The 21,976-nt window shown below is 43.5% G+C and overlaps 2 protein-coding genes and 1 long non-coding RNA gene across 10 annotated transcripts in view; 1 reads left to right on the forward strand and 2 right to left on the reverse strand.

Annotated features, from left to right (window-relative positions):
* The window catches only part of LOC105357363, a 4,545-nt gene extending 4,017 nt beyond the window's left edge, over positions 1-528 (reverse strand). For all 3 annotated transcript variants that reach the window (XM_023963345.1, XM_023963343.1, XM_023963344.1), the window contains exon 1: positions 255-528. The gene's annotated coding sequence lies outside the window, so the exon portion shown is untranslated. The remainder of the gene's footprint in view (positions 1-254) is intronic.
* The window catches only part of LOC110016555, a 27,623-nt gene extending 16,867 nt beyond the window's left edge, over positions 1-10,756 (reverse strand). Inside the window, exon 1 of the long non-coding RNA XR_002291888.1 lies at positions 9,586-10,756. This is a non-coding gene — a long non-coding RNA (uncharacterized LOC110016555). The remainder of the gene's footprint in view (positions 1-9,585) is intronic.
* Positions 1-21,976, forward strand: part of disc1 (disrupted in schizophrenia 1) — a 59,764-nt gene that overhangs the window by 25,193 nt on the left and 12,595 nt on the right. For 4 of the 6 annotated variants that reach the window (XR_002291885.2, XM_020709770.2, XM_011484713.3 and 1 more), the window contains exons 8-11: positions 1,617-1,719; positions 1,893-2,081; positions 12,544-12,604; positions 19,949-20,189. Coding sequence is in view for 3 of the 6 variants with exons in the window: in XM_020709770.2 (XP_020565429.1) it covers positions 1,617-1,719; positions 1,893-2,081; positions 12,544-12,604; positions 19,949-20,189 (594 nt within the window). In the remaining 3 variants the exon portion in view is untranslated. Of the gene's footprint in view, positions 1-1,616; positions 1,720-1,892; positions 2,082-12,543; positions 12,605-19,948; positions 20,190-20,938; positions 20,973-21,976 lie in introns of all 6 variants that reach the window. The other 2 variants (XR_002291886.2, XR_002291887.2) reach the window with 1 other exon arrangement.

The following is a 21,976-nucleotide window of genomic DNA, read 5'->3' on the forward strand; positions in this document are numbered from 1 at the left end:
AAAAAAGTCTTCAAAGTCATTCAGAGCTGATTTTACACGACGATTATAGAAAATAACAGAATTACGAAAGAGTATTGTGAGCCCTTTAAACAAAGGATTTTCCATCATGGCGGAGGCGGCGGACATTCACAACGCGGACTTGGCGACTTAAAAAAGGTATTTGCCCATTTGAATTTTGTCATGAAATTTGCAGGAGATGAAGAAAACACATATACAAATAGTCTAATGGCAAAACTTTGATTCAACAAACTCACCTTAAAATCTGCGAAGTGGTTTTTGACGACCGAAGTTTTTGCCGAACAAATTTCGGTGAACAACGCACGGTCAAAAAAAAAATGGGATGGAAGTAAAACGACAAATATGTCGAGTAGGTTTTTAAAGAATTTGCCCAACTTTAGACGACCTCTCGAGAAAGTTATGTTCGTTCGAACAGAGAGTGGTTCTGCAGCTCATGCGTAGTCACGCCCGCTGTGTTTGGCAGAAAGAGTTCCGCCGGAAGCGCTGCTCAGCGCGCGTGCCTACATTAGAAGAAAAGGGATAAAGACTTTCTCTTTTGTGTTCTCGGTAGATTGATTTAATCTTTTTGCATGTCTTGGGAGCCGTTTGCTCCATGAGGTCGACGTTTCCTTTCATGCTGTTTCATAAACGTCCACCGGTGCAGCCGGAAAAAAGACAAACGCTGCCGAAATTTTCAAGACGTTTCTGTTTATGGACTGGAAGAGGAACGAGCAGCAAGGCACCAAACTGCTCATTTAAGAGCTTTCCACTCACAGACCCGTCATCAAGTTACTGGTTGAAGCTGAAACTGCATTTGAAAGGCTTTTCACAGAGAGACACTTCCACCCAGACCGGCAGACCTTTTGTTGTCTTGTTGGGAGAAGTGCGCCTCTTAAATGAAGCATCGTCTTCCTGCTGTGAGGAAATTACTCCGGCTTTCAACAAGTTTCTTTTAGTAAAACCAGACGGAATCACACGTTTTTTATTTTATTTTATTTTTTTGCATTGAATAGAATTATTCAAACCTTTATTTGAATGAGAGCACAGCTCTCCGGGGATGTTCTGCCTCTGGATCTCTTTGGCTTCTTCGCACTTAACTGTGACAGATTCAAGTAGAAAATACGTCAGAAAATCCGACTTTTTGGACCCTTTTGAGGCGATTCCTCAAAAGGAAGCATTGCATCATTTGGCGGCAGCTCAAAGTGTCGACTTTAAAGAAAAGTGGTTTAAAGGATGGAGTGAAAGCAGACGGAGGCCAGACGGGCTGGATGTGAAGCCATCAGCTTCTCCGTAAATTCCACGTCTCTTGAAGCTTTTTGTTTTCCCTTCATGACCTGCTATTCATATCTCTCTCTCAGAGATTTCATTGTCCGCCTGAGCGAAGGAGAAGCCCCCTCGTTCTTCCTAAAAGGTTACAGAGAATGTCAGACAACAGCGCTGATGTTCTGCTTTGTGCCCGAAGCTGGAGAACACAAATGAACTTGCAGGATCTTGTAAGAGCGAGTGTCAAAACGAAAGAACGCGGCATGAGCTCCACATCCGGCGGGATCCATGTGTGCGAAGCTGGCACTAGTTACCCCCCTCCATCTCCTCCATCTTTTTCTCCTTCTTATCCCCAGGTGGTGATGAGTCAGAGGCTGGGCAGCAGCTTGAGGAGGAAAGTCGGTGAGACTGAAACGCAGCTCCTGGCGCTGCATGAAGCCAAACTGGCTGCTATCTCTGGTAACTCTCATTTCCATCCTAATGCATCCCTGCAACATTAGACGTCCTTCATTTACCTCGTTTACCTGAAGCGCTCGCGAATATCCTCCTGAAAGACGTCCTTAATGATCAAGCAGCTCGTCAATGGGGGGTGGAGGCGTGATGTTCTTCTCCCTGTGGCGCTTCTACTGCAGGTAATGACTTCAGCGGTGCCAAGGAGTCGAAGGAGGCCATGAAGGCGGTTTACGTGGAGCGCGACCGGCTGGAGGCTCTGGCCAAAAGGCTGCACCGTCTGAGTTCTGGGAGCAGCCAGGAGCTGGCCCAACTGAAGGAGCAGCGGCAGCAGCTCAGGCAGGAGCTGGAGCAGAGGGCGGCGCAGCGCGGTGAGTCCCTGAGGCCACTGCTGCTCAGACAGGACAGCAGGGTCCATCATGTCTGGATCTCACAGTCGGTTCGGATGTGTAAAGCAAAAAATGACCAAAGAAGACTGAGTGGATGCCATATTTATGGAAAATATCCTCATAAAACGTGGTTCAGTTTTGTGTCAGAACGTATTGCTAGCAACAATTGACTTAGTAAAAGAAAAAAATAACTGTTGAGAATGGAGGCAGGGTGTTCATCGATTCATGGTGTTAGTTTTGCACTTTGCTGGTCAAAACTGTTTGCGCAGATTTACGATGTTAGTAAAAAACAGAACAAAATAACCCGTGGAGTCCCGCAGAGACCCATTTTGGGCCCCACATTTTTTATAATAATGATTTTTGTAAGGTGTCAAACATGTTAAAGTTATTTATTTTTACAGATGACACCAATGTTTTCTGTACATGACAGAACTTGTCAGATGTGGTCACGACCCAACAAGCTAAAAATATGGTTAGACAAAAACAAACGATTAATAAATCTACACAAAACAACACTTTTGGTCATCGAAAGATGAACCAAAAGGGGAAACTGAGGATTAAGGACGCTCAGGTAAGAAGGGCTGATGGGATTAAACTCCAAGGTATTGACCATGAATTAAGTTGAAAAGGTCAGGTTAAAAATGTTGCTTAAAATTTGAAGAACAGGCATGTCCAAAGTCCGGCCCTTGGCCCAAATGAGTTCCGTTCTAATTCCCGCTTTCATAAAATCCATATTGTGAAGCCCCCAGCACTTTCTAAAAACTGTGTGTATGATTTCTTTATTGTGGTTGGCTAAATTATGTTTTCGTTTTCACTGTTAAAACAGACGACATACGATCTACCACAAACTTAGTGGGAAAGAAAGATGCAAAACAAAAACAAAAAAAAAGGTCAAATTGACAGTGATTTTGGTGAAAATCACATTTCTTTCATGGAAGAAAAAGAAAAATAGACCATTGCAATAAAATGTTAATTCGTTAATTTAAATGTAATGTTATTAAAATAGTTCAAAGAACGTCAGGCCGAATGGTTGGCCCTCACTTTTCCTCCTCTTTGCAGAAAGTTTGGACACCCCTGATTAAGAAGTACTGGGATACGAAGCAAAGTGAAATATTTTAATACCGTGTATGTATTATATTGAGCAGTGGTGCTGATCTACTTCCATTATGGTACTGAGTTTAGGGGAAACACCTACAAAACAGCCACTCAGCAAATGACAAAAATGAGCCAGAAGCATCATTTATAAAGTGGGTTATCATAAACACAATTTATTCTATTAAACAAAATTAAATATAGCACAATGCAAATAATTTATGAAAGCTAAAAAACTTCCACAGAACACTTAAATGGTCTATATCATGCACAAGCCTGTCAGAGTAAACTATATCCATAAATATATATGATCATATATGACCTTTGGCACACTAAAGGAACCATTTTTTAATGAAGTATAAGTTATATTTGCTGTTCATTTTCCAATCCGGAAGTAAAAAGACTTGATCTCTGAGGCTCCGCCTTTCTCTCCTTTTGGGTGCCGGCCATTTTATGACAACCTAAAGCCGGGCTCATCAAAACGTTTGTAAAGATGGATGTGCATTTTGTTCATATAAAAGGAAAGCGCTAGCTCCATGGAGAAAGTGGGTGTGTTTGTTTGTCAGGAGGCGGGGCTGGCAGCGCAGACTCTTTCTTAAAAGGGGCGGTTCCTCACTTTGTGACGTCATAAATTGAGGACCCACTCATTTTTGTGGGAGGGGGCCAATGCTCAGAGGTTTTAAGAGGAATACTGGATTTAAAATACCACTTTTGGTTAAACGCTAAAAAGTAGATTTTTGCGTAACATAAACCCTTTAGAAGTGTTTCATGAAAGAGGAGAAAAACATAAAATGACTTTAACTTTGTGAAGCACAACAGAAGGTCTGTATTTCTGTCTGGTGAGGCTGCAGGAAAGTTTCAAAGTGAGTAAAAATGTTACACAATTTAAAAAAAAACAGACAATAATTCACTTATTTGAAGATGCAGAAAAGCTGTTTATAACGTTATTATTGACAGATTTCAAACACACCTAAATATAAAAAACACCGGTCCTGAAAGGCCTTTTTTCTTCTTTCAACCTGAGTTGAGGATTTTCTTCAAAGCAGCCTCACAATGGGAGGACATGCAAGACGTTATATAGATGTGTTGCTCTGTCAATAGTGCTTTTAAATGAGTTATCCTAAGGATTGGCAGCTGTTAAGGCGATGGTGAGTGGATGCATGCAGATTTAGGCTGAAGGAGGAAGCCAATTCCCCTCCAGCCAGTCGGCGCGTCAGGATCCAGACTCCAGATTGGAGACCTGAGCGCGGCAAAATGAAGATCCTGCGATCGAGGGGTTGTATTGATTCAGCGCGCTGGCTGGCACAGGAAGAGAAAACTAAATGGATTTTGACGGCGCCACCTGCAGAGCTACTTTCTCTAGTCTATCAGCCACGGGAAGATTTCAATGAAAGGTCACTTCTCTCTCGGAGGCACCAACAGAAGGAGAACAGAAGGGCCTCCTCTGCATACATTCACAACCCTGAGGCGCACAACCAGCCATCTATGAAACCCTCTTATCAGTCGCATTGAAGTCTGAGGCTTTTGTTTTCACCTGGATGTACCCTTTCCTGTCACTAGGGGGCACCCTTTGGTCGTGGGAGCTCACGTTTGGGCTGACATTGGTTCAGTCTTTACATGAGGTAATGCACAGATCCCATGCTGCTTCTGCAGGACCTCTTTCCCTTTCAGTGTGTGTCATTGACGCTCCGTCACCTGCCTGCAGGTGTGCTGCTGAGTCCAGAACGCCTCACAGCAAACATCCAGCACTTCCAGGAGATGTTCCCCCCTAATACAGAGCGTCTCACGATAACGTAGAACAATGCTGACACAGGAAGCGGCGGCCAAACAAAAGGATGACAGTCAGGTGGGGGAACAGAACAAAGATGACTCTTAATGATTGGTTTGATCAAGCGCCTCCACGCAGCGTGGCAGAAGGCGTAACGTCCCAACGTGCTGCAGAGGAAGGGACTCATTAATCTGTCATCCTAGGTGCTAATAGGCGGCTTTGGCGGTAACCGATCGCTCACCAACACTCCTAAACCAAAGCAGATCAGAAACTACCGTCAGCACCAAGATGGTCATTTTTGGGAAACATTGTGTCTGAACTGGAAGGGCGTCCTTTTGTCTCTCCAGCATCCAGACGACCAAATCTATCCACACATTCAGGTTGCGTCATCTCGGCCCGGAGCGCCGTGCTCGGGGAGCCATTCAACGCTAATTGCTGTTGGCACGAGTGCTGATGAGCACCAATGTGGAGGTTTAATTCCCCGCTGAGAGAACAACTATGTCTCAGAGAGAGATACATTTACAGATAAATAATTGAGGGTGGAATGAGAAGAGTAAGTGACCCTGGGACTGGGGACGCTCAGACGGAGAGACAGCGCAGGCGGCTTTGTTGTGGCCAAGTCTCTGCTTGTTTAACGCCTCTGTTAGGATGCAGTCAAGAAAATCAGCCATCTGTGATGAAGACAGCGGGGTTTCTGCTTCATATGGCCCCACGGCTGCACATTAAATTCATTGTTTTCCTCACTACCGAGTTGCTGAACAACCTCCATCCACTCCTGCATCGGTAGGATCTCCACCAATCCCACCCGGATGCTTCTCCTCTGGGTTACGTCACAAAAGCAATTTTCCCTTCCTATTGCTGCGCCAATATTGAAGGCGAGGACACGCATGATTTATTCATGGCTGCCTCTTTCAGGGTGCTTCTCCGGAGCACATGATGGAATGTATGATAGCTCTTCTGTAAAGGAGCATCTGAGTGATGAAGAGGAGGCGCTCAAGTGGACCAGCGAGAATGGCTCCTGTTTGTTGTCTCAGAAGTTTCAAGAGATGCTGGAGAAGATTGGATTCCGGGGAGGATTCGTTCGGAGTGTCATCGTCTTTCCTGAGGGACAATTCTAAAACGAGGATTCAAAAATCCCCCCCCCCCCCCCCCCCCCCCCCGATAACAAAAAGAAAATCCCAGAAAAACCTTTTCTTTTTCACAAGTTTTAGCCGTAATTGTTGTGTCCTGCAGCACGGTTATGACCAGATTCTTTTGGCAATTGTTTTTTACCCCACTAAAAACTCACTCAATTGGACGCACGTGTGTTCGTAGATTTAGAGAAGGCGTATGACAGGGTGCCGAGGGAGGAGCTGTGGTACTGTATGAGGTCGTCTGGAGTGGCAGAGAAGTATGTCAGAGTAGTTCAGGACATGTATGAGAGAAGTATGACGGTGGTGAGATGTGCTGTAGGTCAGACAGAGGAGTTCAAGGTGGAGGTGGGACTACACCAAGGATCAGCTTTGAGTCCTTTTTTGTTTGCTATGCTGATGGACAGGATGACAGACGAGGTAATACAGGAATCTCCCTGGACAATGATGTTTGCGGATGACATTGTAATTTGCAGTGAGAGTAGAGAGCAGGTGGAGGAACAGCTAGAGAGGTGGAGGTTTGCTCTGGAAAGAAGAGGCATGAAGGTCAGTCGTAGTAAGACAGAATACATGTGTCTGAACGAGAGGGATCAAGGTAGAAGCGTTAGGTTACAGGGGGCTGAGGTGAAGAAGGTGCAGGAGTTTAAGTACTTGGGGTCAACAGTTCAGTGTGATGGGGAGTGTGGAAAAGAGGTGAAGAGGCGAGTGCAGGCAGGTTGGAGCGGGTGGAGGAAAGTGTCAGGAGTGTTGTGTGACAGAAGAGTGTCAGCAAGACTCAAAGGAAAGGTGTACAAGACAGTGGTGAGACCAGCTCTGCTCTATGGGTTAGAGACGGTAGCAGTGAGACAGAGACAAGAGGCTGAGATGGAGGTAGCAGAGATGAAGATGTTGAGGTTCTCCTTAGGAGTGACCAGGTTAGACAGGATAAGGAACGAATACATCAGAGGGACGGCTCATGTTGCCTGTGTTAGCAACAAAGTCAGAGAAGCCAGACTGAGATGGTTTGGACATGTTCAGAGGAGGGATAGTGGATATATTGGTAGAAGGATGTTGGAGATGGAGCTGCCTGGCAGGAGGGCAAGAGGACGGCCAAAGAGGAGATACATGGATGTCTTAACAGAGGACATGAAGTTGGCTAATGTTAGGGTAGAAGATGTCCATGATAGAGTGAGGTGGAAAAGGATGATTCGCTGTGGCGACCCCTGATGGGAAAAGCCGAAAGAGAAAGAAGAAGTTGTGTCCTGCAGAACGGTTATGACCAAATTCTTTTGGCAATTGTTTTTTACCCCACTAAAAACTCACTCAATTGGACGCACGTAGTACCCAGAGAAAAGAACATCGTGTACAGCCCCCCCCTCTCTAAAACATCGATGACATCACAGTGGGAGAAACTGAAAAAAAAGAAGTTGGAAATTTGGCAATTATCACAATATGGTAAAAGAAAAACTTTTGTTTATATTTCATATTTAAACTTCTAGAGGTTTTGACATATCGCCTCCTAACTCCTTGATCATCATCGTGAAGCTACTTGGGAAAAGTCGTCGATTTTCAACGGCGAGCGTGTAAAAGTGGCGTTTTCTCACATTTGTTACCAGAACATTGTGAAACATCGAATAGATAAATCATTGGTTCAAGATGAATGAAATGATACAACATTTGACATGAACATATTAGGAATGGTTAACAAAAAACTCTGTTGTTAAGGAAACCCAAAAGTTTGGTTTTCCTGATTCTTCTAAAAGTTACACAGACCTGTTCGTTAAAACCAGGAGACAAAAAAATGAAATGGTTGCTATGGAGATAAAACCAACAGAAAAGCAGCCATGTAGAAAAGTTTTTTTTTTTAATTGAATTTGTCCTGTGCAAACCTTGCCGTCCGGCCCATCATATCTGATAAATGTGAGCGTTTTCACTGGGCAGCATTTGGACATTTGCATTCAGCTGAAACGTCTAAACACAGGCTGTCTGCACAGATCCGGTTTTGTTTAGACAGATTTTTTTTTTCCCTGGGAGATGACAGTCAAACTCACAAACGCATTTCTGTGGAAAATGAATTAACTGAAAGTTCCCACAGGAAGCCTGAGGAACAATAAGACTCGAGATTAATGGAGCAAGATTATGAGCATTTGAAGTGTTGAAAGTTTTTTTCTAAACTGCACATTAGGGAGAAGTGGACTCAGATGAACTGGTTTTTATTTTTTATTTTTTTAGGTTGGTCTGTGTTAAGGCTTCAGCCAGAACTTATAAATATAATTTAACCAGCACAGCACCACGGAGAGATCCAGATTGTTGTGAAATCATTATTCTTCCCCTGTGCGTTTGTTTGTTGTGCTCTCATACATCCCTACAACGTGTGCGCCCGTGCTGACGCTGCGTTTGTGTACCCTGCAGAGCCGTCACACTCAGACAGCCCGGGCTGCGGTTCAACACATTAATCACAGCAAACGGCTTCAGCTCAATTACCAAGACATGCATTTTCTCCTCTATAACTCAAACATGGATGGGGTTGCGTTTGCACGCAGCCACCTGTAATTTGTCGGAGGCCTTGCAGAAAAGAGGATGGCTTCATTGTTGTGGAGGATGAGAAATGATGGCTGCATTCATGTCCAATTAGGGGCTCGTTTATGCGCCAATACAGCAGACGCTCCTCAGCAGCTGCATCATCTCCGCCTCTGGACTGTCAGTTTGAATGCTCAAAACCTTCATCTCCAAAGCAAAGATCCCTTTGATGCCACAGAACTGATCTGTTTATTTTTGGGTTTGGACGGCCTCTTCCCTTTTGGCCGCAGCGCTTGGCAGCGGTCAGTGATGTCTGACGCCCGCTGCGATCCCTGTCGCAGGGAGGCCGAGCTCATGAATTTCCCTATGCGGGCGCCTCTGTGAGGCTCCTCACCAGACCATACTGCAGCTCCACGCTGCCGCGCTTACCAGGGAGGGGGGCAACAAAGTGTCTCCCTTTAAGAGCTTTTTAGTGCCGATTTTGTGCGCATGGCCTGCCAGCGACAGCAGCCTCCCACAGACTCACAGGAAGTGCCAACGTCGCAGGAGGACACTGCATGTTCTGACCCGGCCTGTTACAGGGATCTCTCTCTGTCGTCGGGACGCCTCAGTAGCTTTGCCACTGGTTGGCATGGCGACAGTTAGACTTTCTTATAAGTAAACATAGTGGGAACATTTAGGGGAAACTGTGCAATATATTAGCTGTAAATCTGGCAATCTGGGTTCTCCAAAGCCAGGCAGGTTTTATTCCACACATGACAGAGCCTCTGTGAATGGAAGCAGACCAGACAGACCTCGTCAGGTAAGTGAGCGGTAAGTGAGCTGTGTGCTTCAGCGGGAGAAGATCGGCTCACCAGGTGATTGGCATTCTGGTTTCTGGTCACAACATTCCGCTTTCTTCACCTGTGATAAATCTTTTCTACTCACCACATACGTCACCTCTCCAAAGTCTCTTTTTTCATCTCAAAAACATTGCAAAGCTCCGCCCCTCACTCACCCAGTCTGATGCAGAAAAACTGATCCATGCATTTATCTCCTCCAGACTGGATCACTGCAATGCTCTCCTTGTTGGGATTCCTGGCAGGAGCCTGGAAAAGCTCCAGCACATCCGAAACTGCGCTGCTAGGATCCTGACAAGGAGACACAAATTTGACCACATCACTCCTGTTCTTCAGTCACTTCACTGGTTACCCATCCGTTCCAGAATTCAACACAAACTCTGTCTCCTCACCTACCAATGCGTCCATGGAACTGCCCCTGCATAGCTCAGTGCGCTCCTTTCCCCGCACGCCACTTCACAACTCCTCCTCTCAAATTTCACACATTACCTTCATCAGCCAAGGACCAGGCTAACCACAATGGGAGACAGAGCCTTTCAGGCTGCTGCCCCTCCATTCTGGAACAATCTTCCAGAATCCCTCAGAGCCCCAAAAAGCCTTGGCACATTAAAAAAAAGGCTTAAAAACTTTCCTTTTTAATAATGCTTTTTAGTACTTTTATTGTTGTTGTTTTTGTCTTACTTTGTTCTTATTTTAAACCATTGTTATTCCTGCCTTCATTGTAGCGCTTTGAGATTTTACCTAGAATGTAAAGCGCATTCTAAATAAAATGTATTATTATTATTCTTGGCAGGATGTCCTACGTCTGAATTAGTTCATTTATGAACTCTGAATTAAAAAAATAAAGCAACTTTAGGGAAAAGTTTTGCTCTGAGAAGAAAATGTGGCCCAGGGGTCTGCAACCTCCAACACCTAAAGAGCCATTCGGGTCAAAATGTCACTTTCAGCTGAAGCCACAAAGTCTGATGTCACCCATTAGAAAAATAAGACACTGATTTGTTTTCGTTATTGTAACTCATAACATATGTACATAAATTAACTATGGTTTTTCAAGCTTTTTCATTCCTTTCAAAATAAAAGACACCCGCTGTCACATGGATCCTCTTAATGCAGCAACTGTAGTATTATAATGTCAGCAGTGTTTAAAAAAAATAGTTTATTTTGTTCTTTGTGGTGCATTGCAACCAGAACATTTTAAATCTAACAAACCTGCTCTTGAATTCAATAGTCGTTTCCGTGGCAAAAGGTGCTCAAAATTCTGTCCAAATGGTTTAGTCCGACTGTTGAGCTACGAAGCCGAAAGCCTCGATGGAGCATTCGGCTGCTGTGGTGGAAGTGAGAACCTTTTTATGGAGGGGTCAACGAGATCTGGTTTTGAAGAAAAATTCTAATGAAATTTTAGTAGTTTGGGTTCATTTGTTTTTATTCAAAACATTGTTTTTCATTATATGTAGCGTTTTAACATGCGAACTGAGCAAAAGGTTTGATCTGTTGTCAGAGTTTATTATTAGAATAAGCTTAAAGCACATATAGATTTTTATCATATGATATGTTTATATTCAATGATAAGAGAAAAAGAATGAACCAAAGTCATAACGACAGAAAAATCTCCTTTAGTTTGACTTTTTTTATGTTTACATTTTTTTTAAAGTAAATCTGCAGCGGGGGTCTTCAATTTAACACAGGGTGGGTTAAAAAGTTTGAAAGAAACTTGTTTATGCTGCTGTTAAAAGTAAAAAAAAAAATTAAAATTATTCCATAAATGAAATTATAACAGTTGTAATCCAGACTTTGTAAACATTTAAACGCTACATTTCATCATTAAATGGCTTAATGGCCTCAAAAACATGAATGAAGTGTATTTTTTTAACAGTAAAGTGATATTTCTCTTCTGCTAATCATCCAGGCTCGGCTCTGTGATGTGTAGCAGTTTTAGACGAGCGTGGGGTTACGCTTCAGTAGTTTCCAACTGTTTTGGTCTTTATTTAACTGGAAAAAGACGTCTCTTCTTGTGATCTCGTTGAAGAATGTGCTGTACGTTCGGTTAAAGGAATAACCTCATTCATGTCAGTGGACTCTGCATGAAGCCAAAGCCCACAGGCTGCAGTTAACACAAAGCAGATTCCTGCAGAAAAAAAGCGGGCCGCATTGGTTTCTTTTCTGATAAATGTTTAGTTGCATGCATGGGGGGATGAACAAGCGCTGTGTTTTCCTAGAAAACAGCTGTCAGTCAGCTGGAAAACGACCTCACCGGCATGCGGCGTGGCTTCGCCGGGTTCTCTGACCTGGAGTTGGGAGCGTGAGAACGCTCTGGTTCTGACCCAAAAAGACGTTGGCGATGGCAGACTGACAAAGCCAGCTTGGTGTTTTTGTGCTCGAGCACAGAAGAAGAGGGTTTTTGAAAGAGTTATTCCCCCAAATTCTTTGCACTTGTGTCACATTCATATTCATACTGAAATATCAGTTTATGATTCCTGGGGGAAACATCTGGATCTCTTCCTGAGAACTTCCACAGAGGAAGAGTGAACGCCATCTGACGGCTGTCATTTCCAGGCTGAGGAAATCTATTGTCACTCATTTGACAGAAGTATGAATCATATTTGGGCTCAACTGTGCATAGAAGGTGCGTTTGGTGAGAGTGTATCCTGTTGCGTTGAAGGATCCCCTGCTGTGGGAGGCATATTCTCATGTTTTATACATGAGCTCATTAACGCCGCTCAGACTACGCTCCTCTCCACCCTGAACAACGGTCGGCAGCCTCCGTCTGCCTCCTCCGGCACAACTCACTGCTGGCAGCAGAAGCTATCTAACTTGTTCCCTGCAGAAAATCTGGCAGGAATCATGCATCTATGCAATGATAACCCCCCCGTATCCTCAGGTCATCTCTAAACTAATTCCTTTTTGGAGTAGGGGGAGCGATCGCTCCTCGGATGTGTGTTTGTGCTGCGAGACAGCTGGTGCTCTGCACACACCTGTGCGGTCGTTGTACAGATCCAACACAGCAAATGACGAGTGACTTTAATAACAGCGGAGATGCGATTTGTTGCTAGGATACCACATCACCAATAAAAGCAAGCAAATGAAGTAACGCTCTGTTTCCTTTGGGCTTTTTGCAGAAAAGCGACTGAAAGAGAACACAGGCAAGTACATGGAGCTGCTGGAGGACAGACTGCACAGGTACGGCGCTGAAGAATGACCAGGGCAGCCAATGGGGAAAGCCCCCTCCCCTCTGCTGTCCTCCAACCAGATCAATGTCTCCTCAAGAAACCCCTTCATTCAATACATTTCTCCCACTTTCTGTTCCACCTTCATCTTCTGCTTCTCAGTCTACTTGTTGTGTCAGTTTTACCTTTTCTTCTGTAACATTTCCTTCGTTTCATGCTTCTCTGTGGTTTAAAGCTGCCATCATGACCATCTCCTCTTCATTCAATCAATACCACAGACCCTGCAGCACCGCATATAACAGATACGTCTCTGCCTCACGCATATTGCTGCGGTCTGCTGTTTCCTGTGTTGCTTTTACGGTTTTTGGCCACATTAAGGTGTTAGAAGCATGCAGAAAAAGTGGTTTTGTGGTTTGGGAGCAACATGGCTGCAATCCAACTCCCCACCAGGGAGATCCGCCTCTGGACATTTTCTGTCAACGTGGGGCCATTAATGCTGATTTTTCAGAGCGGGAACTCTTTGTATTTAAGATCTATTCTCAAAGCGTTCCCAGTGGTCTTCGAATTACGATTGTCGTTTTTAAGCTAAAATTAAAAATCCTGTGTTGGTAGGACAAAGTTTCTGCAGAGCAGCAGGAGTTCATTAGAAATTCCCCCCTGAGTTGTGGGCGGGGCCGTTTGCACGGAGCAACCCCGCCCACCCTTCCCCTCCCCGTTGCTGAGAGCTCTGAGCTAGCGGCCCACCCAGCATATTTTCTATGTCACAAATATGTACAAACGTGTTTTTTACTTTTTCAAACGGCCTTTTTTTCTGCTCCTGATTCACAACAGTTTAAATAAAAAATAAAAAAAACATTAGGAAACATTAGGAAATGCAACTTTAAGCTTAATGTTCTTAACGTGTTTGCTCCATCATCAAAAAAATGCCACAAGAACACCAAAAACACGATTCTCATTAAAGTGGGTTTTTAAATAAAATAACACAAACAGGAAGAAAAGAAAACCTTCGGCTTCAGAGAAACAGACTTGTCCGTTTAAATTAGTGAAAATTAATGTTTGCATCTGTTCGTTTGCTCTGCAGAGGCAGGAAGTAGAATCACTTCAATATATTTTTACTCAAAGTAAAATGAATCAAGTAGGAGTTTAAAAGTTAAAAAAAATACATTAAGGGAAATTCAAAGTTGGACAAACAAATAAATAAAAAATGACTGAGCAAATTTAACCTAAATAGTAAAATCCTTTCGCTTTTGTAAAGAATTAAATAGAGATTAACATTTGTTTCTGATAAAAATCCACACTTTTGTTTTGTATTGATTTCCAATATTTTATTCTCCATTTTCTGCAATATTTCTATTTTTGAGTTAATATAGCATCTTATTTACTGTTGTAGTGGACGTTGATGTTTATCAGCAAAACCTTTCAGCAGAAATCTTTTCCTGACAAAATGAAAAATGACCTTTTTCATTGAGTTATTTGCAGATGATTGCTTGTGCATCCAGTCCAGTCCAGTCCGATTTCATTTAGAAGGAATTTTAACTGTAAGCAAACCCAAAGTTCTGTACAATTAGACAAAATGAAGCTAAATACCAAGAATAAAAACACAAACAAAAAAGAAAAGCTTGCTGTAAATGAGTGATGCCTTTTCCCTGCAAATCTACCAATTACTGGAGAAAAGCCACTCATGCATGAGGAGAAAAACGTGCAAACTCCACACAGAGGCCTTCTTGCTGTGAAGCGAGAGCGCCGACCATTACACCTGCCGTTGAAAAGCAAAAAGGTGACAGAACTCTCGGAATATTGACTGTAAGTCCATTCTAAGATTCTCTGTTCTCCAACAAAGAAAACAACCCTAAAAGGTGGTTTCAACCTTCAAGAAGGCAAGGTTCTTTCTCTGCTCAAACCTGTGTATCACACAGATTCTCAACTTGGAGCTGCTCTGAGGAAAAAAGTAGAGATTTATCCTCCAAAAAAACAAACGACAAGGTTGAGCCTCTATATTTTTCCCTCTAAAACCCTCTAATCACATGTATCACGACTGTTTCAGGCTACTGCTTTTAAAAAGAATCACATGAAAAGGCTGTTTTTTTGGTCCCTGCGGGCCAAGTCTTGCTTTTTTCTGTAGTCATTTGTTGGCTTTCCTCAGACAGCCTCCTTTCTAAAGGGGCTCCAAAATCCTCCTCACAAAAGCAGCTCTGATTTTAGGTGAGCTCCAGCAGATCCCATTTTGGCAGTTTGCAGCAGTATTGTGACTCCGTTCTCCTCGTGTGGACGTCAAAAAGAAAACACATGGAGCGAGAGCGCGCCCATCAGCCGCTGTAAATCAGTCTCCTAATGTGCATTATGGCTGATGGAGGGCTGCGGTGATGGGATGTAAGGAGAAACGGATTGGGAGACGGGAGGAGAGGGCCAGATTAGTGTGGTGAGAGATGTCTGGTCGCCGTGGTAACGGATGGTGTTGGGGAAAAAAAAAAACCAATTATCTCTTCCTTGCTAAAGACTAGTACAGGTTGTTAGAGCAAAGACGCTGCTAAGTGTGTCACCAGAAAGAAAAAAAAAGTCATTTAAATTAGTAGCAGCACAGTGTTGTTTAATACATTAATGTAGATGTTTCATTATGAAACGGTGTTTGGCCCACTTTTGCACACTTGTCCTCCGTGGAGACTAATGTCACATTTATCATACGTGAGACACGTTCAGACATGTTCTCTTAGCGGAGACGAGCAGCACAAACGTGTTTCATTATCGGTTTTAGGAACAGATTAATGGACGCACATTAAAGATGCAGAAGAACCTTGGATGTTGGGCCATCGTCCTATTAACACCTCCTTGGAGATGTTGCTGCTGTTGAGGTGAAGCATCACTGGTTCACCTCAATGGCAGAACATATAGTTGGTTTGAATGCTATAAAGTATTCAACCCATTGTTTTCCTGTTTCTCTTTCTTTATTCTAGTATCTTCTGGCATTTTTTGGCGCTAAACTCCTTCTACAATTTTTCAGCTATTTGAACCATTCAATTATTCTAATGTTCAGCTCTTTCAGTTTTTTCCAGCTATGACTTTTAGTCCTTCAAATCCTGGAACTTTCCAAGATATTCCAGGCTTTTTACCTCCATTGAAATACATGGGAATCCTTGGTGCAGAAGCTCGCTGGTTCGATACCCGCCTGTGGCATTTTTCACAAAACTATCTTTTTTGTTATTGTGCCATTTTCTTTTTATCAGTACTTTTCTTTTTTTCTATGCCAATCAATACATCTTTGTTTGTAAAGCGTTTTAACATCTACCAGAGATCCAAAGTGCTGCACAGGTATAAATAAAATAAAATGACAAGTAAAAATTAGTGAAGTGCAATGAAGCAATAACAGTAAAATCAATGTTAATAGAAACACTAAAAGAGCTGGACTAATTGTCATCCACTCTGGTGCTAAAAGCCAATGTGAAAAGACGAGTTTTTAACAAAGATTTAAAATCATAAGGATCTGGCAGACCTCACAGAAAAAGGGAGACGTCACAAGTCGAGACCTGGGAACCAGTGGGAGCATCTGATCTGCAGATCGCAGAGCTCTACGATGATAATTCTGCAGGAGCTCAGTAAGATAGAGAGGCGTTTGGCCGTGTAAACACTTAAAAGTCAAGCGTGTTTTAAAATTGATTCTAAAAGAAACAGGCAACCAATGTAGAGAGCGTAGTATTGGGGTGATGTGATCACGCTGTCTGGTTTCCGTTAGTAAACGGGCAGATGAAATCTGGACCAGCTGACGACGGCGAGGAGGGGCTGACGGGGGGGGGGGGTAATCGTGTTGGGGTGATGGATACTACTCAGTGTTTCCCACATGACGGTCTCAGTGTGTACAAGACTGGCGGACTTATTGGAGTCAAAACCACAAAATTCTAAAGGAAAAAAGCCGATTTAGCCGGAAAAGTCATTCAGAATCAGAATATCTTTATTGCCATTGTTGCCAATTTTGACCTCCACCAACTAGGACAATTTTTAGCAGTGAATTTGTGCAGAAAAGTTATTACATATAAACAGAAATTAAATATTTAAACAGTGCATTCCAAATTATTATGCAAATGATATTTTTCTGTGATTTTTCTAAATACCCAATGCACCACAAATCTTCAGAGTCACTGTTCCAGGTTATTACACACAGCAGATCCTAAAGAACTGAAGTGGTCATTATTCTGCATTAGGAGTTCATATTTACTGAAATCAAAAGCTATTCCAATCAAAAAGATCTTCATGGGTCAAGTTCCATTTGAACATAGGACCCCATATTTTGTAGCAGCTTCATAATTCATGCATCCACTAAACAGTGAGTGTTTGGAGAGTTTCTGCTAGAATTTCTATACAGGATGTCAGAATAGCCTCCCAGAGCTGCTGTTTGGATGTGTACTGCCTCCCATCCTCAGAGGAGTTTTGCTTGAGGATGCTCCAAAGGAAGGGTTGAGGTCAGGAGAGGATGGGGGCGGCACCATCAGTTTATCTGTTTTCACAACTTTAGAGACCCTAAAGGGGCCGACCAGCTCTCTCCCTATGATTCCGGCCCACACCATGACTTCACCACCTCCTTGCTGATGTCATAGCCAACAAGGGTGGTTGGCCATCCACCCACTACTCCATCCATGTTGACTAACGTTCTTATTGTGGGGAGTTCCAGTCTATCCAGACCAGAGTGTCCTTTCAGAGAGGAGAGGGACAAACAGTTTGTGTCCTGGGTGAGAGGGGTCGGTTTTAATCCGACCTGCACGATCCTGGAGGTGTACGGGTCCTGCAGGGATGGGAGCCTGCAGCCAACCGCCCTCTCCACAGAGCGGATGATGCTCTGCAGTCTGGCTCCAGCATACCAGATGGTGATGGAGGACGTGAGGATGGACCCATTGATGGCCATGTAGAACTGCACAAACACTTTGATGGACAGCTTGAATTACCTCAAGAACATCCTCTACCTGTAAGCAGACCTCCCTCCTGTAAGCAGACTTATCATCGTCCGTCATGAGCCCGATGAGGGTGGTGTCATCTGCAAACGTGAGAAGTTTGAGGGACTGGTGGCTGGAGGTGCAGCATTTGGTGGACAGGGAGAACAGGGTGGTGCTGATTGATATAGTCCCCAAGATGGTTTTTCCCAGCCACACATGCTGCCTGCAGTCTGTTAGGGAGAGTGTGATCGATCTGCAGAGCCGGTCAGGAACATTAAGCTGTTGTAGCTCGCCCTGAAGCAGAACTGAAGTCCACAAACAACATCCTGGTTGTTGACATTTAGTTTTTAGATTTTCAGGATAATATCAGGATCTGGGTACGGCGTAAAGATTTTCCAAACTCCTGTTTGGTCTGGGGTGGTCTGCCAGTAACAGCAGGAGCCAGTAATGACAGTGTCCTTACACTCCTCTGCTGCTGCTGCAGTGTGAGCGCCTGGAGGACAAGGAGCGGTCCTGTCAGCCGGCTCTCCCCCAGGAGGCCTGGTTGGCTGCATGAGAATCATGTCCGTCTGGTTCCCTGCTTTATTACTGGGCCATCAGCGGCGCCCACCCTGCTGCTGTCAGATGGCAGGCCGAGCGGCTGCCACCAATTAACCCTCGGGCACGGAGTTCAAACCACCGGGCAGCGGGACACCTCCATCGCAGGGTTGCTCGGGCGCTGACAGTGGGAGCTCTCAGCACAAACAACGCCATCGCCACCACCGCCGCCAGTAATCAGTGATGAATTGTGGCTGTCGCTGAAGAGACGCTTTTCTGATAGCCAGCTTTGACATTTTGGTGACTGTACTCCTCTGAACCCAACTCAAAATGATTTATGAGTTCGAGTCCTCACAGATCTGCATGTTTGTGCGTCCTCTTCACCACATACGTGCAACAATAGCCTGGACCGGGGGACAATGGGAAGCAGCGATGCTAGAGAGGCGGGCGGGCTGAGCAATTTTCCTATTGTCTCCCTGCCAAATGAAGGTTAGAAAAGCGGGCGGGACGCGCACATCGGCGGGGTTAGGAGGTTGACGGCCTTTTCAGCCGTGAGATGGGTTGAAGAAGAAATGGCATTCAGCTTTTTGGAGAGATCTCTCATCACCGGGAGAGACAGGGCGAGATATTAAACAGTATTGCATTTGAATTTGTTTATGCATCATGGAAAGTGAGCAATCTCTCAAATCTGGCTCTGCAGCAGGGAGCTGACAGCAAGCTGAATTATAGAAAATATCTAAGAGGGTTGCATAAAAATGTTGTTGTGCATAAAGTGTAAAATTGTGTTGTTTTTTCTGATTCCATATCTTTTGATGTGAGAATCAGTGTTTGTGACGGATTATCTGCTCCTGGCTCCAGACAGACAACGGTGTCTCCTTTAGGATGTTTCATACGTGTTACATATCTGTTTAAATGCTTTCAGGATTTGTTTTCTACACATCAGCGACGTTTTAAGATGTTTAAAAATGTATCGTGTGTTTTGTTGGATGATCTCTGGGCCTGAAGTGTCACTTCAGATTAATTTAATCTGAACCAGTTTGTTGTTTTAAAGATCAACTCCAAAGAAAATGGTGTCGTCTGTGTTTTTTTTACATGTTGTGGCATTTTTAACATGGAGGACAAATATAAAGAAAGTTTAACATAAAATTGCATATTTGAGTTTTTTTTTAATCCAAATTCGTTGTGAATCAGGAGCAGAAGAAAAAAACGACATTTGAAAACGATTTTCATGACTTAGAAAATACGCTGGGCGGGGCCACAAGCTCCCCGCTCTGCTCCATTCTGATCATCCACCTGCAGACAAATGGATCCACGAACGTCTTTGCTTTCCTCGTCTGAGCTGGAATCTGGATCAGAACTGGACGCCTGGATGGCTATGATATTGATCACCATTTTCACTGCACCAGTAATGTTAGGTTGGGGGTGTGGGGGGCTGTAAGCTAGCGGGAGAGCTTGTTAACTGATGGATGATAGGAAGAGGGTGCAGGCTTTCTCTGCACCAACAGTCTCGCCCACAATTTAGAGGGGAATTTCCAATAAACTCCTGCCGCTCTGCAGAAACTATGTCCTAGAAAACCACACAGGTTTTGGATTTTGGCTAAAAACGGCGTCATCAGAATGAAAAGACCAACGCGAATGCTTCTAATGAAAGTGTTCAATGAAAATAGATCAGAAGATGATCAGAGTGAGACTTCACAAAAGTAACTAAGGAAATTCATATTGCAGTTTAGACACAGAAACTGTAATGGATTATTTTGAGTCATTAATAGCATGCATACTGGGATGTTTTGTGATTTGGAAATGACTTAACAAGTTACAAGTTCAAATAGTTGTGAGCCGTTTCAGCCCAGCTGGATGCTAAAGCAGATCTGATCTGCACTCTGTCTCCTCTTCCTCCACAGCTGTGGTTGTTTCGGCTTGGAGAGGATCTGGGAGGCTGACCTGGAAGCATGTCACCAGTTCCTGCGTGGTCTGCAGCTGCGGACCCCCAGCTGCAGTGGTGCAGACGGCGAGGACATTCCCACCCAAGTTTATTCCCCAACTCATCCTTGCAACAAAGAGGAGGAGGACTGCGCCATGCTGACCGCTTTAGGAGGACGCTGGTGCCCCGAAGCAGACTTGCAGAACTCAGAGTTCACCAAGGTAAAGAGAGAAGCAAAGGTTGTTGCTTGTTTAAGTGGAAAGTCTTGAGAGGGATTGAATAAGGTTTTTGTCGGCACTGAAAGGTTGTATTTTCAGCCTTTTTCTGGATAAAGTCTTCCCGGTTCGTCAGCCTTTCCGCTTGGCTGGACACAACATTTTTAGGCTGCTTTTTTTAAGGGTCCACATGCTGTCGACCGCAGCACCATCGCTGAGCGGCGGTCCATCAGAAGGTTAGCATGAAGGTAGCTTTAAAAACTGCAGGCGAGCATTTGAGAGGCCTTTGGTCTTCCGAAAGAAATTCATTCATCGAGTAGAAATCTTCCCTTTGTGCATTTTTGCATGCGTGTAATGCTCGTGTGAACGTGTGCTGGTCCAGCTCACAGTGTGTTGAAATCTGCCTCTCCTCACACCTCCCTCCTCCCACACAGTCTGATTGATTTTGTCTTTGGAAACAAAAAAAAATCCACTAAAAAAATACTGTTGACCGCTTTATTTGTGTGAGATTTATTTAACTCTTTTTGTTCCGGTGGTTGATTCTTTTTCATGTGCTCGTTTTCCAGAAGGTTCACATGTCCGTCTTAATCTGTGTTGGCATCCATTTAACCAAAAGTGGACAGATTCTCTGCTCCTGCCCGTTTCCTCGTCCCCCAAAGCCTTCACCCGTTCTTTACTCTCTCTGTATTTTAAACCCGCATGCAACCGTTTTTCTCTTTTCTCTTTCTCCGTTTGTTTCTCTTTATCCCCTAAAGCCCGGCTCTTCCTAACATGTCCAACAACGGAAAGGTGAGACAGATGGACGCTTTGCTCTTTTTACATCATCTTTGCTTTGTTTTCTGCTTAAAAAAGGATCAATCAAGAAAACAAATCTACCTCTCCTCAGGAAGTGCAGTATTGATTTATCAAATCCATGCAATGATTTCAAAGCAGTTATTTTGGGGGGAAAAAGCTGCTTTTTGGTTTATTTTTAAACAACTTAGTTGAAAACAGCGTTTTTCATTTATAAAGATAATTCAGCTTAAAATTGGCTTTCATTGCAATACAAATTTAAAGCAGTTTATAAAGAATATCTCATATTTTTATGTTGAAGTTTGAACTCCTAAGATGCATCTAAGGTTTTGTTTTTTTTGCACACAGGTTTCATGGTTAGAAGAGTCAAATTCAAGCCTAACTGCAGAAAAATTGATATAAAAAATGTTCAAACTGCAGTTTTTGGTCTGCTTTCGTATTCACAACAATTAGAATAAAGGAAAATGCAATTTAAAGCTTAATTTTGTACATAAATGTCCTCCATCATCAGAAAATTGACATTATAAACACATTTCTTCCTTTAAATTGAATGAAAAAATGGTTTTTAAAAGTGCTTTCATCTAGTTTCATCTATAGTTTTGGTTTGAAAAGACTTTTTAATGAGCTTTATGATCTTTGTTTATAATCTGGGTCAAAACTGCAGACGCCGAGTGACGTGGGATGTGAGAGTCAGCTGTGTTTACCTGGCAGCAAAGTCATTACGGTTGCTTAATACCTCCACATTTTTAATTAAAAATGTTAATTAAAAATTCATATTTGTTGCCATTTTGCCATTTTATAAACTCACCGCAAAGTTGCAAACAATATGAGCAGTAATTACCTTCCTCCTTTGTAAAGAATGCAGCATTACCTTGAATACTAACAAAGGAAACCTGCGGCGCAGCTTCTTGAGTTTCCTTCGTGTCCGTGTTGGTGATGAATAATTACAACCTCTCTGCAATATGATGATGCTGCACACATACAGTACACAGCCGTGATTG

Source organism: Oryzias latipes, chromosome 15 (genome assembly GCF_002234675.1).
Source record: "Oryzias latipes chromosome 15, ASM223467v1".
NCBI classification, from domain to species: Eukaryota; Metazoa; Chordata; class Actinopteri; order Beloniformes; family Adrianichthyidae; genus Oryzias; species Oryzias latipes.